This window comes from Aquarana catesbeiana, linkage group LG02 (genome assembly GCF_042186555.1).
Source record: "Aquarana catesbeiana isolate 2022-GZ linkage group LG02, ASM4218655v1, whole genome shotgun sequence".
Taxonomy (NCBI): Eukaryota; Metazoa; Chordata; class Amphibia; order Anura; family Ranidae; genus Aquarana; species Aquarana catesbeiana.
This window is the reverse complement of record NC_133325.1, coordinates 186,146,562-186,160,877: the sequence shown is the minus strand read 5'-3', so window position 1 is coordinate 186,160,877 and position 14,316 is coordinate 186,146,562. Positions and strand designations below refer to the sequence as shown.

General features: G+C 41.7%; 1 protein-coding gene across 1 annotated transcript in view; it reads left to right on the top strand.

The window, feature by feature from the left end:
* Positions 1-14,316, top strand: part of TROAP (trophinin associated protein) — a 50,057-nt gene that overhangs the window by 16,237 nt on the left and 19,504 nt on the right. The window contains exons 4-8 of the mRNA XM_073614030.1: positions 2,291-2,451; positions 5,134-5,227; positions 6,190-6,293; positions 6,382-6,533; positions 9,629-9,693. Of these exons, the coding sequence (XP_073470131.1) occupies positions 2,291-2,451; positions 5,134-5,227; positions 6,190-6,293; positions 6,382-6,533; positions 9,629-9,693 (576 nt within the window). The remainder of the gene's footprint in view (positions 1-2,290; positions 2,452-5,133; positions 5,228-6,189; positions 6,294-6,381; positions 6,534-9,628; positions 9,694-14,316) is intronic.

Here is a 14,316-nt window from a genome sequence, read left to right as displayed (position 1 = left end):
GTCGTGCATTTTATTTTGGTCAGTGCCTAGGGCCCACTTTTTATCTTGCGCACAAGCCCACTGATTTCTTGATACGACCCTGTTTATTGGATATCATTTTTTTTCAATCATGGTGGCTCAATATCATATATAGGGATATTACAAAAGCAGCCACTCTGGAACAGCCACTTCTCAAAACTTATTTCCACCAATCAAGGAGGTTTTAGATGTTTTCATACCTCCTCCCAGGAGCTTTGAAACTGGTTAAATTGAGGCTGAGGGCTTTTGAGATGAGTTTTGAGGCAGGTTGCTGCTTAGAAGCTATGTATGGGTCCCTCTTGACCCCTCCCATCAGCCATGATTTCTCTGCAGTGCAAAGAGAAGTACAGTGACAGGGTATGAAATAAGGGATGTAAGGAAAACAAATGTTTTATTTAAAAGAGGAGCTCCACCTTAAAAAAAATATTAAAAGCCAGCAGCTACAAATACTGCAGCTGCTGACTTTTAATAAATGGACACTTACCTGTCCCAGGGTCCAGCGATGCCGAAGCCGATCAATCGCTCGGCTCTCGGCTGCCCCCCGCCGCCATCCTCGGTCAGGGAATCGGAAAGTGAAGCGCTGCGGCTTCACTGCCCGGTTCCCTAATGCGCCTCTGCACTGGTCCCCGTTGTGTTCTGGGAACTGTGTGTTTCCCAGAACACAACGGGAGGGGGGGGCATTTGCGGATATTCTGCGGCTGTCTAAGCCCGGAAGTGGCTGCAGATACCTGTATTAGACAGGTATCTGCACCCCCCTCCCCCCTGAAAGGTGCCAATTGTGGCACCGGAGAGGGGGAGGAATCCGATGGGCGGAAGTTCCACTTTAGGGTGGAACTCCGCTTTAAACATATCCTTAGCATGTAAATGAAGGGGGAAGGAAAACCCTGGTAAGGCAAAATATAGGCAGCATGAAATATGTTACTCTCAGGATGCAGTGTCTAGGCTTTGGTCATTTCCCAGGCCCAAACACTGTCATTTGTTGGATTGAAGCAGGTCATTAACCCCGTGTAAGTTGACGATGCAGTGGTAGAGGTGGGCACAGCCAAAAAAGACTTGCAGATGTCTGCTTAATGTGATTTTAAAAAAACCTGACCCGATTCCCCCAACCATACATTCGATGTGGATGTGGGAATCCTCCCCGCTGTGCCATTGTATTCTGACAGTGGGGAGACTCCCCTGCCGTCAAAATACACAAATCAGTCCTGCAGTCTATTGCCAGCAGCACTGATCGAGCAAGAATATACCAACAGGGTTGTTGAGCAGAAGTCAGTCTGTAGTGGCCACACGCGGACCAAAATTTGCCCAGTCCCTGCTGAACCGGACGAATTTCTAGCCATGTATGACCAACCTTATGCTGCGTACACACGAGCGGACTTTACGGCAGACTTTGCCCGGCGGACGGGATTTCGTCAGACAATTCGATTGTGTGTGGGCTCCAGCGGACTTTGTTTGCTCAAAAGTTGGACGGACTTAGATTTGAAACATGTTTTAAATCTATCCGTCGAACTCGAGTCCAGTCGAAAAGTCCGCTCGTCTGTATGCTAGTTCGACGGACAAAGAGCCATGCTAGGGCAGCTATTGGCTACTGGCTATGAACTTCCTTGTTTTAGTCTGGTCGTATGTCATCACGTACGAATTCGACGGACTTTGATGGATTGTGTGTAGGCAAGTCCGTTCATTCAGAAAGTCCATCGTAAAGTATGTTGAAAAGTCCGCCGGGCAAAGTCTGCCGTAAAGTCCGCTCGTGTGTACGCGGCATTAGTCTCCACAAGGTGATTGTGTAATAGGGTGATAGTGCAGCTAACACATTAAAGGGGTTGTAAACACTCATGTTTTTTTTACCTTAATGCATTAAGGTGAAAAACCTTTTGTGGTGCAGCTGCCCCCCAGAGCCCCCCTTTTACTTACCTGAACCCGATCGTTACTGGTCCTCATTGGATAGATTGACGCAGCGGGACTCAAGAGCGTGCCCCCATGGAAAGCAGCTCTCCGTGGGGGCACTCCAGAAGGGGAGCCAGGAGTGCCGCAGGGGGACCCTAGAAGAGTAGGATTGGGGCCGCTTTGTGCAAAACCCTTACACAGAGGAGGCAAGTATAACAACATGTTTCTTTAAAAAAAGAAAAAAAAAACCTTTACAACCCCTTTTAATGTTAGACTTTGTGTAGTAGATTCTATATAGGTATCTAAAAACTTTATAAACTATATAGAAAAGTTTATTTGGTGCAAACCATACTTAAAAATGCACAAGATGTAAGTATTCATGTTTCTTCAGGTGGTTCTGAGGTGGATTTTAAAGCTGATCCAGCTGCCCTGGCAAGCATCCTTTCAAATATCGGTGTGTCTGCCGCCCCTGTTGGCAAAGTTAGCTTGGCGCAAAGGGTACCTATGAGAGCTTCATCAATTGCTCATCCACTCAACAGCAGCAAGAACACGGTAAGAGAAGGAATTTACATGTTTGTAGTCATAAGGCATTTGTGTGTGTCCTGTGTGAAAAATCTTTTAATTTTGTTTCAAAGGGAGGGCCATATTTGAAAATTTAATTTGGATAGAGAGCAGTTTTTTGCATTGCAAGCTAGTCAGGCTATTTTCAGTGATTCCCTGTTCTACCCACTACTACTAGACTCCATGTTGGCTTGTTAATATGTATTAACCACTTACGGACCACCCGCCATCGTTGTACGATGGCACTTTGAAGAGGCATATCGTTGTTATGGCTAGCTGCCTAACCCCGGTATCCTCTTCTTCAGCGGGTGGTCCACTTTAAGATAAAAGTGGTCTGTGCAGCAGATTCGCTGCAAGATCACTTTTATTGGCGGCTCTCCCGTGCCCTCCGCCACTTACCGGAACCACCAGGAGCAGCGGAGGTGATCACATCCACTCCCCTCTGTGGTATGGAGCTGAGTGAGGGGAAGGAAGATGGCCCCCACCTGTCTCTATACCATTGCAAAACATCACTTCCGTCCAAAGCTGTTAAAGGGACTTTTATTTATTTTTTTTATTGCCTTTTAGTGTAAATATGAGATCTGAGGCCTTCTTGACCCCAGATCTCACATTTGAGGTCCTGTGATGCTTTTTGTGTGTGTGTGTGTGTGTGTGTGTGTGTGTGTGTGTGCATGTGTGTATGTGTATGTGTGTATGTGTGTGTGTGTGTATATATATATATATATATATATATATATATATATATATATATATATATATATATATATATATATATATATATATATATATATATATATGTATATGTGTAGCAAAAAAAATGATTTTAACTTGTAAACAACAAGTTTGAAAAATAGACCCAGTCCTTAAGTGGTCAATATGGGACTTTGTGTTGTGTGTGTGTTTTTTTTTTTTTTTTTTTTTTTTTTTGCACTAAAATGCATGTATTTTTATTCTTTGAAGGTTATGTTCACCACCAGAGTATCATGTTCCAGCATCTGCAGCCTCTCCATCCCCCCCCCCCCCCCCTTTCTCTCACTCGCTGTCACAATTTGAAAACAGCAGGGCTTTGCCCACATGGCTGTGTCATTCATTCAAAGTTCCTTTTTAATGAATGCCTACAAGTACTGTGAGCCATTGTGACTGACAGCTTGTAGTTCTCAATGAACTATGAGGGTGCTGGTGAGTGCTCTAGTAGCTCATTATTTATTTATTTTTTTTTTTTTAAAGAAGTACAGCCAAAGCTCATTTGGCTGTACTTCTCCTGTGGATCACAGGAGTGCAGTTCGTTCTGTACCCCTGTGTCCTGTTTCCAGCTGAAAAGCTGAAGCCCGCTGACGTCAGAGGCGGTCCAGGCTTGGGCAAGATCGCAACAATGGAGTCTGGATCTTCCTAAGCGCTTGGACCGGCACATGGCTAAGCTTCTGAGAACCTGAGCTGGCTGCTCCTGCCCCTACACAGCCCAGTGCCAGTGAGTGCGGAGGGGAGCAGAGAGCTGGTGACTGACAGTCACTAGCTCTCTGCTCGCAGAGCTGTAAGAACCGAGCGATCAGTGATGTTCAATCGCTCATTTCTCATTGTTAGAGGTGTCAGGGAACAGATGCAGCATCAGATCAATACTGCATCCACCTAGGTAAGTATAAATCTAAAAATAAAAAAAAAAACCCCATACATTTTTTTAAAGGTGTACTTTATCCTTTAAACATATCAATTTTAGACCCCTATTTTTTTATTATAGTAAAACTACTAAGCCGGTGTTAAAACATTTTATGGCATTTTTTTAAAGACCCCTTTCACACTGAGGTGTTTTTACAGGCGCTACAGTGCTAAAAATAGTGCCTGTAAAGCGCCTGTAAAAAGCCTCAGCTGCAAATCCAGTGTGAAAGCTCGTGTGCTTTCACACTGGGGCGCTGCGCTGGCAGGGCGTTACAAAAAGTCCTGCCAGCAGCTTCTTTGCAGCGGTGGAGGAGCATTGAAAACAATGGGGCAGCGCTGCTATACCCCCGGCAAAGTGCTGCTGCAGAGGCATTTTTAGGTGAATTTAACCCCTTTTCGGCCGCTAGTGGGGGGGGCTAAAACCACCCCGCTACCGGCTAAAAATAGCGTTGCCTGGGGTGGCTCCGTGTGAAAGGGGTCTAAAGCAGAGCTCCACTCATTTTTGTGTTTAGTAAAAGAAAGCAGCTACAAAAGCATAGTTTCTGACTTTGAATAAACACACTCGCCTGTCCCACAGTCCAGCGATGCGGCCGCCCGCCTCTCTCCCTCGCAGCGCCGGCATTGCAAGGGTGGGCATCCGGCTGTGATAGCTTGCAGCTTCCAGGTGCGCACTGCGGAGGAGTGCTTAAAGCGAAAACTTCCCTTTTTGGCTAGAGCTCCACTTTAAAGAAATATGGAGGCTGCCATCCTTCTGAAAATATTAATTGCCTTAATTTCTTTCTTGTACATTATCACACTGCAAAAATGTGAAGCTGGCCTCAAATTTAAGAAGCAAATTGGTCTTTTAAGAATTCATGCTTGTTCAGAGAGGAAAGATTGTTGCAACAACTTGAAAAGTGTTCCTTTTTAGACTGAAGAGTGTATACGATGTGTAGGTGTATCTTTCTGTGTAGGCAGGTATTATTGAATGTTATTGTGTGTTGCTCATTTTAGCACCTTTTATATTCTTTAACAATGTAGATGATCAGAAGCTCAATGTACACAGTGCCAAATTGCCAAACTGGGCCTTCAAATATGGATAGGATGTCCTGCTTTTCCAAGATGACTGTTAAAGGTATGTGGAAAATAGCGTGCATAATGGGCAACAATATATATGTATTCCAGGTAGATGCTTAAGTATTGTACATCTGCAAGTAAAGCTTCACTTTAAATTATAAATTCCATTATCTCGGGTCAAACATTGCTTTCCTGTCCTCTCTACACTGTGGCTGCCATCTTTTGGCTCTTGAGAGTGGTTTAGTAAACGCCTCTTCAGAATCGCACATACACCAGGTGACGTGTTTGTCCCAGCACAAGCAACTCCCTCATATAATGGCAGGCCCCAGCACTGGAAAAGGAGCCATCATTTAGACTTGGGGGGGTAATCATTTGACTGGTTTCATTTTAAGTAAGACTTCTACGGCAATAAAATTAAAATGGTGACAGTTGTTCTGTAGCCTACAAACTTGCGATTAATTCTTTTTTTTTTTTTTTCCCCCTTAATGTAATCTGCATTAAGATCAAAAACTTCTGGGTGCAGCTCCCTGAGAAAATCCCCCCCCCCTTATACTTTTGCCCTATCTCGATCCAGTGGGAGCCGTTGTCCTGCTGCTGTTACTCATAGCCATTGAGCCGATGAGGAGAGAGCGGTGGGAGGGGCAAGGACCAAGCTGCGCTGCATTTGTGAATGGACACTGTCTATTTAGAGGAGCTGGGCTTGGGAGCGAGCCAGAGGCTTGCTTTTGGGGGCACTCGGCAGGGGGGAGGAGCCAGGACTGCCAGCAGGGAAACCAAAAAAGAGGATATGAGCTGCTCTGTGCAAAACAATTGCAGTAAGTATAACATGTTTGTTATTTAAAAAGCAAAAAAACCACAACCTTTAGAAACTTTTATCGCTTGTCTGTCTTTTGTTCCTGATATTTTTTCAGGAGAAATAAGTTGTTTAGTCTGCCCAACCAGTGAAATGACCATCACTTGCTTGATATACTGTGACCTTCCTAGTACTGCTTAGTCTAACAGTGTTCATTGTCCTTTTAGCTTATGAACAAAAGCCTTTATTTAGAATGCAGAATAGGAACCCTATCCCTGAAACCTCTGTAAAAGAGCCTGGAGGTTTGAAGAAAGATGTGCTTCACCCACAGGTTTGCATTATTTGCTTTGAGTGTTCTTCACCTAATATATTTTTTTTATAAACTAGTAAATCAAAATTTTGCTCTTTGTTCCTTATAGGAAAACCCAGTGTTACAGCAGATGAACCCACATCCACATGTGCCAACATCTGATGAAACTTCTTGTTCACTCACCACACAAGACAATTTAACAAAACTGACCTCTCTTCCTGTGAAAACTGATGAGACCAGCACTGTACTCTCAGCACAGCAGTATGTTTTCGCTCTGTTTCCAGTTATAAGTATCGCCTTCATTTAGCCCACTGCCACGACTTTTCATGTGACCTGTAAGTTCAAAGTTGCGTGACAAGTCGCGCCCTATAACTGCAATGGAACCGCTCTAGTCGGTGAGACTCACGTTCCTGCACTACTTTTGGTGTGACTTCAGCACGACTTGCACTGACTTCTGTTAGTCGTATGCAAGCCAAAATGAGATCGCGCAGGAATGTTGGCTTCAAAGTTGCATTATAAACAAGGGCTAGAATAGCAAATATGTACTGACTGGGCCTAAAGGCTAACTCATCCAGTAGTGAGATTTTTCAGTAGGGCTGCGTTGTTGACCTGCCCATAAGGCCACCATGAAAGCGTTTATATTCTTGTTACTGGATTGCACATTTTATTTGCTTATTTTACAGTATAATCCACCTGTGGCAACATTGCGTGACTTTGTTTTGAACTGGAATTTTGGGAGGGGATATCTTGCCACTGTAGTCCCACAGCTATAGAAGAGTGTGTGTGTGTGTTTTCAACTTGTGAAAAACCATATTCATTTGAAATAAAGGTTTTGGGCTTAAAGTAGAACTAAAGGCAAAAACCCTTGATCCCACGAGCGCACGGCTAGCCAAAGAGGTTCCTAGAAACCAGATCATCTCTGATCACCTCCACGGTCTTGGAAAACTGGAGCAATGTCGTCCCTTCCGGTACAGGGCAGAAGTAAACAACTCTCTTCTTTCTTTTTTTATTTTTTTGGGATCTTTTGCTTTTAAAGGTAGAGCAGAGATTTGGGGACTTATTCAACCCAGATCTCTCCATTAAGAGGACCTGTCATTCCTTATTTCTATTACAAGGGATGTTTACATTCCTTGTAATAGGAATAAAAGTGATCACTTTTTTTTCTAAAGTGGCCTCCATTCCTCTGCGCTTGCGCTCAGAAGCAAACACATTCGTAAGTAGCGTACGCATATGTAAACTATGTTCGCATCACACGTGGGGTATTGCCACAAACATTATAGTGAGAGCAATAATTCTAGCGCCAGATCTCCTCTGTAACTAAACGGGTAACCTGTAAAAAAAAAAAAAGAAAAAAAAAAAAAAAGTAAACCATCGGAGATGTTTAAATACCGTAGTTTATCATCGTTCCATGAGTGTGCGCAATTTTTAAAGCGTGACATGTTTGGTATCTATTTACTCGGCGTAACATCCTCTTTCATGTTTACACAAACATTTTTTCTTTTCTACCGTTTCCCGTCCAGCCGCCGCAGTTACACTGCGGCAGGTTGGCTCGGCTGCGTGAATCACTGTACTGGTACAGCGGGCCCTTTAATGGCTATAGTGGGCGCACGCGCTTGTCCCAAGGCGTGTATTGTGTGGTTTTTTTTTTTTTTTTTTTACCTCTTTCACACATTTTTTGTGAAATGGTAAGGGTACATTTGTACCCCGTTACCATTTCAAACGGGGGGGCGGGATCTGGGGGTCCCTTTGTTAAAGGGGGCTTCCATATTCCAATAAGCCCCCTGCCCGCAGACCCCCACAACCACCGGGCAAGGGTTGTGAGGATGAGACCCTTTTCCCCATCAACATGGGGACAAGGTGCTTTGGGGGGCTACCCCAAAGCACCCTCCCAATGTTAAGGGCATGTGGCCTGGTATGGTCCAGGGGGGGGGGGGGGGGTGCTCTCTCGCCCCCCCCCCTCCCTCCTTTTCCTGCGGCCTGCCAGGTTGCGTGCTCGGATAAGGGTCTGGTATGGATTTTTGGGGGGACCACACACCATTTTTTTACTTTTGGCGCAGGGTCCCCCTTAAAATCTGGAACTTGGGGGGGACCCCCACGCATTTTTTTTTAAATTTTGGTTCGGGGCTCCGTTTTTATCAATGAACTTTTATGTGTTTTGCCGGGACCGACCATTCATTATAGCTGCAAGTACTTTTTAAATGACTTTTTTTCCTTTAGAAATGTCATTTTGCTCTCGGACTGTTGTAAACAGGGGAAACATGCGCCACTTTACAGGCATACTATAGACACCCCCAGGTACGAAATTTAAAGGAATATTACACTTTTATTGTTTCACTTTAAGCATTATTAAAAAAAATGGCCGAAAAACGGCCATTTTTAAAACTTTTTTTTTGCATTGATACATGTCCCTTGGGGCAGGACCCGGGTCCCCAAGCACTTTTTAAGACAATACCATGCATATAAGCCTTTAAAATTAGCACTTTTGATTTTTCATGTTCGTGTCCCATAGACTTTAATGGTGTTCGAACAAATTTTTTGCCTGTTCGCATGCTCTGGTGCGAACGGGGGGGCTGTTCGGCCCATCCCTAGCTCTGATCACTGTAATAATGTCACTGGTCCCAAAAAAGTGTCAAGTGTCCGTCCTGTCCGCCGCAATGTCGCAGTCCTTCTAAAAATCGCTGATCACCGCCATTACTAGAAAAAATAATAAAAATGCCATAAATATATCCCCTATTTTGTAGACGCTTTAACTTTTGCGCAAACCAATCAATATACGCTGATTGCAGTTTTTTTACTAAAAATATGTCGCTGAATACATATTGGCCTAAGCTGATGAAGATTTTTTTTTTTTTTTTTTTTTAATTTATTATAGCAAAAAGTAAATATTGTGTAGTGTGGGTTTTTTTTTTATTTTATTCAAAATTGTTTATAGCGCAAAAAATAAAAACCGCTGAGGTGATCAGATACCCCCCCCAAAGAAACCTATTTGTGGAGGGAAAAAAAGGACCTCAATTTTGGGTACAGCGTCGCATGACTGTGCAATTGTCAGTGACTCAGTGCCGTATCACCAAAAATGGCCTGGTCATTAAGGGGGTAAATCATTCTGGGGTTGAAGTGGTTAAAGTCTGTGTGTTTTTTGTTTTTTTTCTCAAAAAATTGCGTTTGAAAAAACGCTGTACAAATACAGTGTGACATAATATGGCCAAAAAAGTTTGGGGGTTCTAAGTTATTTTCTACCAAAAAATACTGATTTAAACTTGTAAACAAAAAGTGCCAGAAAAGGCCTGGTTGGCAAATTAAACTGTAAAGAAATTTTTATCTACTATGTTAATTACAATTTTATTCCTTCATTCCAGGTATGAAACCTCTTCCGCAGAAGTAAATGAAACTGCAGGGAAAAAAGACTTGGTAAAAAACATAGGTAAGAATTAAAATACAGATAAGTTTCCATGGTAGGGATTTTTTTTTTTTTTTTTCTTTTTAAAGTAAATGCTGTAAACTACTTTAGTAGCAAGAAATTAACATCCTGCGCTCACGACTCAGATCAGCCCCAATTCATGCATCTTCGCACCTCAGATCACTGTACCACCCTGCTCATCTGCCCCACCACTGTACCACCCTGCTCATCTGCCCCACCACTGTACATCTGCCTCACTTCTGTACCCCCCTGCTCATTTTCCCCACCGGTGTACCCTCTTCTCATCTGTGATATGCAGAGTGGTGAAAGGAAGCAGAGATGAGACACATCTACCTGTCCTGGCACACATCCTGCTGATCCAACTCTCACATCCAGCCCATGTGCTTGTGTGTGATGTCACATACAAGCATCTGGAATGGATGCGCAATGATTAGCTTAGGTCAGGGGCATTTTCTGAAAGCTGTAGGCCTGTATGCAGGATCATAAGTTGGGCTCTGCGTCACAGGAAAGGTTGGGTTATATAGATATATAGAGATATATCTATATCTATATCTATATCTATATCTATATCTATATATATCTATATATATATAATTTTTTTTTTTTTTTTTCCATTGCGCTGAATACTGCCTCTGGCTTAAGGGAACACAGAGTGCAGGGGTTCAGTAGTAAGTGATGTATAGGTTCAGGAATAATTTCAAAAAAGTTCCCAGAAGCGCAACAGTAATTCCACAAACTGTCACCTGATTGTGGTTTTCTCAAGCACAGTGAAATCTCTTCCTTCTGAGATTGGTAGTGGCAACCAAGCGAGTTGTCTTCCTCCAGATGGTGGGCAGGGCTAGCAGGACTGATTGGCTTTAGCGGTGGCCAATGACAGTCCTCCTCCTTGTAGAAACGGGGACCCCCCCCCCACAACAGAGCTGCACCCAATCTCTTCCCCATCACAAAAGCTGACGATCGCAGATACAGCAAAGTTAGAGAACAAAACAATGTTTCTTATCTTTTGCAATGTGTGGGGGCACAGTGCCTTCCCCTCAGCGCAGGTGTGGCATTGGTGAACTCTGAAATTGGAATGCATTAGTGTCTCACTGACACTTCCCTGCGCTGCTGATGGGGAGGGAGTCGAGTGCTGACAAGAGGCTTCATGCGCCTCTTGTAACACCAGTGCCGGGGGTTGCCTACCCCTGCTCTATACAATATTTTGCCGACAGAGTATAAAGCACATGTGTACTTCACAGAGATCTTTATTTTTCCTTGTCAAAAGAAGTTTATTGAGTATACAATGTTATAAAGATACATAAAGTAAGTTTACAAGGATCTATAAAGTAAGCTCATTGTTTTACAGTAGGGTTTATATAGGTAAATATCATGAAATTTCAAATATTAAACATTGGGTTCACGTAAACCTAAATTAAAGATATATATCATTTCCTTAGTTACTTTTGTCAGTATTTAAATGATTTATACCTACTATACATATTGTTTACAAGTAGAATGTATATAGGTCAAATAAATTCTGATAATGAGCTTTAATCGTAAGGTGGAGAAAAGGAAAGAGAAAGAAGAAAAAGGGTTGAAAGGTAGAGGTATGGTCCACAAGGTTGTCCCGTTCGTCAGCTTATTATTCTTTTTAGTTCTCTTTGAAGCCTTAGAATGGGTGTCTCTGTAAGTCATTTAATCTGTTACCATGGCAACAGGACAGAGTCATTGAAATTTGACAGGAACTGTTGTTTTATCCAAGGATGCCAAAGTTTTTCAAATTTTGGAATTTGATTTTGATCGATGGCTACCATCTTAGCATGGGACATTGTATTATTCATTCTGTGAATTGTTTCTGCTAGTACCAATGTAGGAGATTTCCATGCCTTGGCCACTGTTTGTTTTGCAGCCGTTATTAGTTGGATCATAAGTTTGAATTGAGAGAGTGTTAACCATTCCGGTTTTAGATTAAGTAAAGTTATATATGGATCTGGTTGTATTATTTTTTTAAATATTTTAGATGCAATCACGAAGACTTCCTTCCAGAAGGTTTGGATTACTGGGCACGTCCACCATATGTGTAAATATGTGCCTATTTCTGGGCATCCTCGAAAACAAAGAGTTGAGGTATTAGGTGAATATTTTGCCACTCTAGCGGGTACAAGGTACCAGCGAGTTAGGACTTTATAATTTGTCTCCAGTGCCAAGATGTTGGGTGAAGATGACTTAGATGTGAGCCATATATTAGACCAGTCCGTGTCTTCTAAAGTTCGTCCCAGGTCCTCCTCCCACCTCTGAACGTAAGAGGGTCTATTAAGATTTGCTACTCCATATAATTGATTATAAAGTGATGAAATTGTACCTTTAGCAAATGGATCTTTTGTACAGATTGATTCAAAAATGGATAATTGGGATAATGGTGTATCCCCCTTTAGGAATGGTGTATAGAAATTTTTGATTTGGAGATATCTAAAAATCTCAGAGTTTGGTAGATCATATTTTTCTCTAAGCGATGGGAATGAAAGGAATGATTTAGATGCTATGAAGTAATTTAGTGTCTGAATGCCTGATGTTGTCCAAGCTTTAAAAGAATTTGGGTAGATCCATGCCGGATAAAAGGCCGGATTTCTGATAAAAGAAAGGAGAGGATTGTGTGGAGATTGTAACTGATATTTGGTTTTTAGTTTATCCCAGAGAGATAAGAAGTGTTTAGTTATGGGATTATGAATTTTAAAGCGGTCTTTAGGATCAAGCCATAATAAATTTGATATTAATAGAGGGTCATTTTCTGAAGCCTCTATAAATACCCATAATGGGATTTCCTGTTTTGCATGGTATTTGGACAGACTGGCCAAATGTGCTGCTCTGTAGTAGTTAGTAAAATTAGGGTATCCCAGGCCTCCTTTATTTTTGGGAAGATGTAGTGTGTGTATAGGTATGCGTGGTTTAGAAGAGCCCCATATAAACGAAGTTGTTCTTTTTTGTACTATTCTCAAAAAATAGGAAGGAATTGGAATGGGGAGGACTCTGAATAGATAAAGCAATTTGGGTAGAATAGTCATTTTGATTGCATTAATCTTCCCTATCCAGGATAAAGGAAGTTGCGACCATTGTTTTATTAGATTTGTGATCTGTCTTAATACAGGAGGATAATTGGTTGAGAATAAGTCAGAATGAGATGCTGTTAAATGAATTCCAAGATATGGGATTGATTTTTCTGCCCATGTGAATGGGAGTGCAGCCCTAGCCGGGATCAATTCCATGTTTGTGAGTGAAATATTAAGCACTAGGCATTTCTTAGGATTAATCATAAGGCCGGATAGGGCTGCAAATCCATCAAGAGCTGGTATTAAGTTAGGACCAGAGACCTGTGGTGATGATAGAAAAAGTAATATATCGTCTGCAAATATACATAATTTGTGTGTAATACCTCCTACTTCAATGCCAGTTATAGTTTGGTTTGTTCTGATGTATTGGGCCATGGGTTCGAGTATAAGGGCAAATAATAAGGGAGATAATGGGCAACGCTGTCGGGTACCTCTTTCGATATTAAAGGCTTCAGATTTGTATCCAGCATATTTTATATAGGCTTTGGGTTTATTATATAATGCTTTGATCCATGTTAAAAAATGGGGTCCAAAACCCCATTTTTGTAATGAATATTGCATATACTGCCAGGATACTGTGTCAAATGCCCTCTTAATATCGAGAGATAGAAAACATAAAGGGATTTTCCGTTTTTTAGCAATATGTGCCAATAACACTGCCCTGCGTATATTATCGCCTGCCTGTCTATTTGGCATGAAGCCTACTTGATCTCTATGTATTAATTTTCCTATAATGCTATTGAGGCGTTTTGCTATTATTTTTGCTAATAATTTAATATCGAGGTTTAACAGAGAGATAGGCCGATAATTTACACAGGAAGTATCATCAGAAAGGGGTTTTGGGATCATACAATTGCCATTAGTGTTTCTTGCCGAAAAGAATGTCCATCTAGAAGTTTGTTAAAAGTTTCAGTGAGAATGGGAGAGAGTATTTCTGAGAATGTTTTATAGTATAAAGCCGAGTAGCCGTCTGGGCCTGGTCTTTTGTTAAGTTTTAGGTCTTTTATGGCGTTAGCAACTTCATCTATAGTTATAGGCTCATCCAAACTGCTTTTTTGATTCTGAGATAACTCAGGTAAGGTTATTTTTGAGAAGAAGGATTCAGCTTCTGTAGGATTAAATTCATTGTTTGTCTTGTATAAAGTTGCGAGATGTGAGTGAAATTTATGGACTATTTTAACTGGATTACAAGTGTAAACATTTTTTGATAATTTCAAACGTATTGGTTTGAAAGATTTGTTAGTTGAATTTAATGCCCGAGCCAAATATGTACCTGGTTTGTTTGTATTCATGTAGAAATTGTGTTTGGAGCGTTTGAGGGATTTATCAACTGACTCAGTGAGAAATAGATCGTATTCCAATCTAGATTTTTCCAGATGAGATTTTGTACTCTGAGATGGATTATCTTGAAATGATATGTAGGCTGCATTAAAATTGAGTTCTAGTTTTTTTGCTAGATTTTTGCGTTCCCGTTTAAATAGTGCCATTTGTCTTTGTATTGTACCACGCAAGACAGGCTTATGAGCTTCCCACAGTGTTA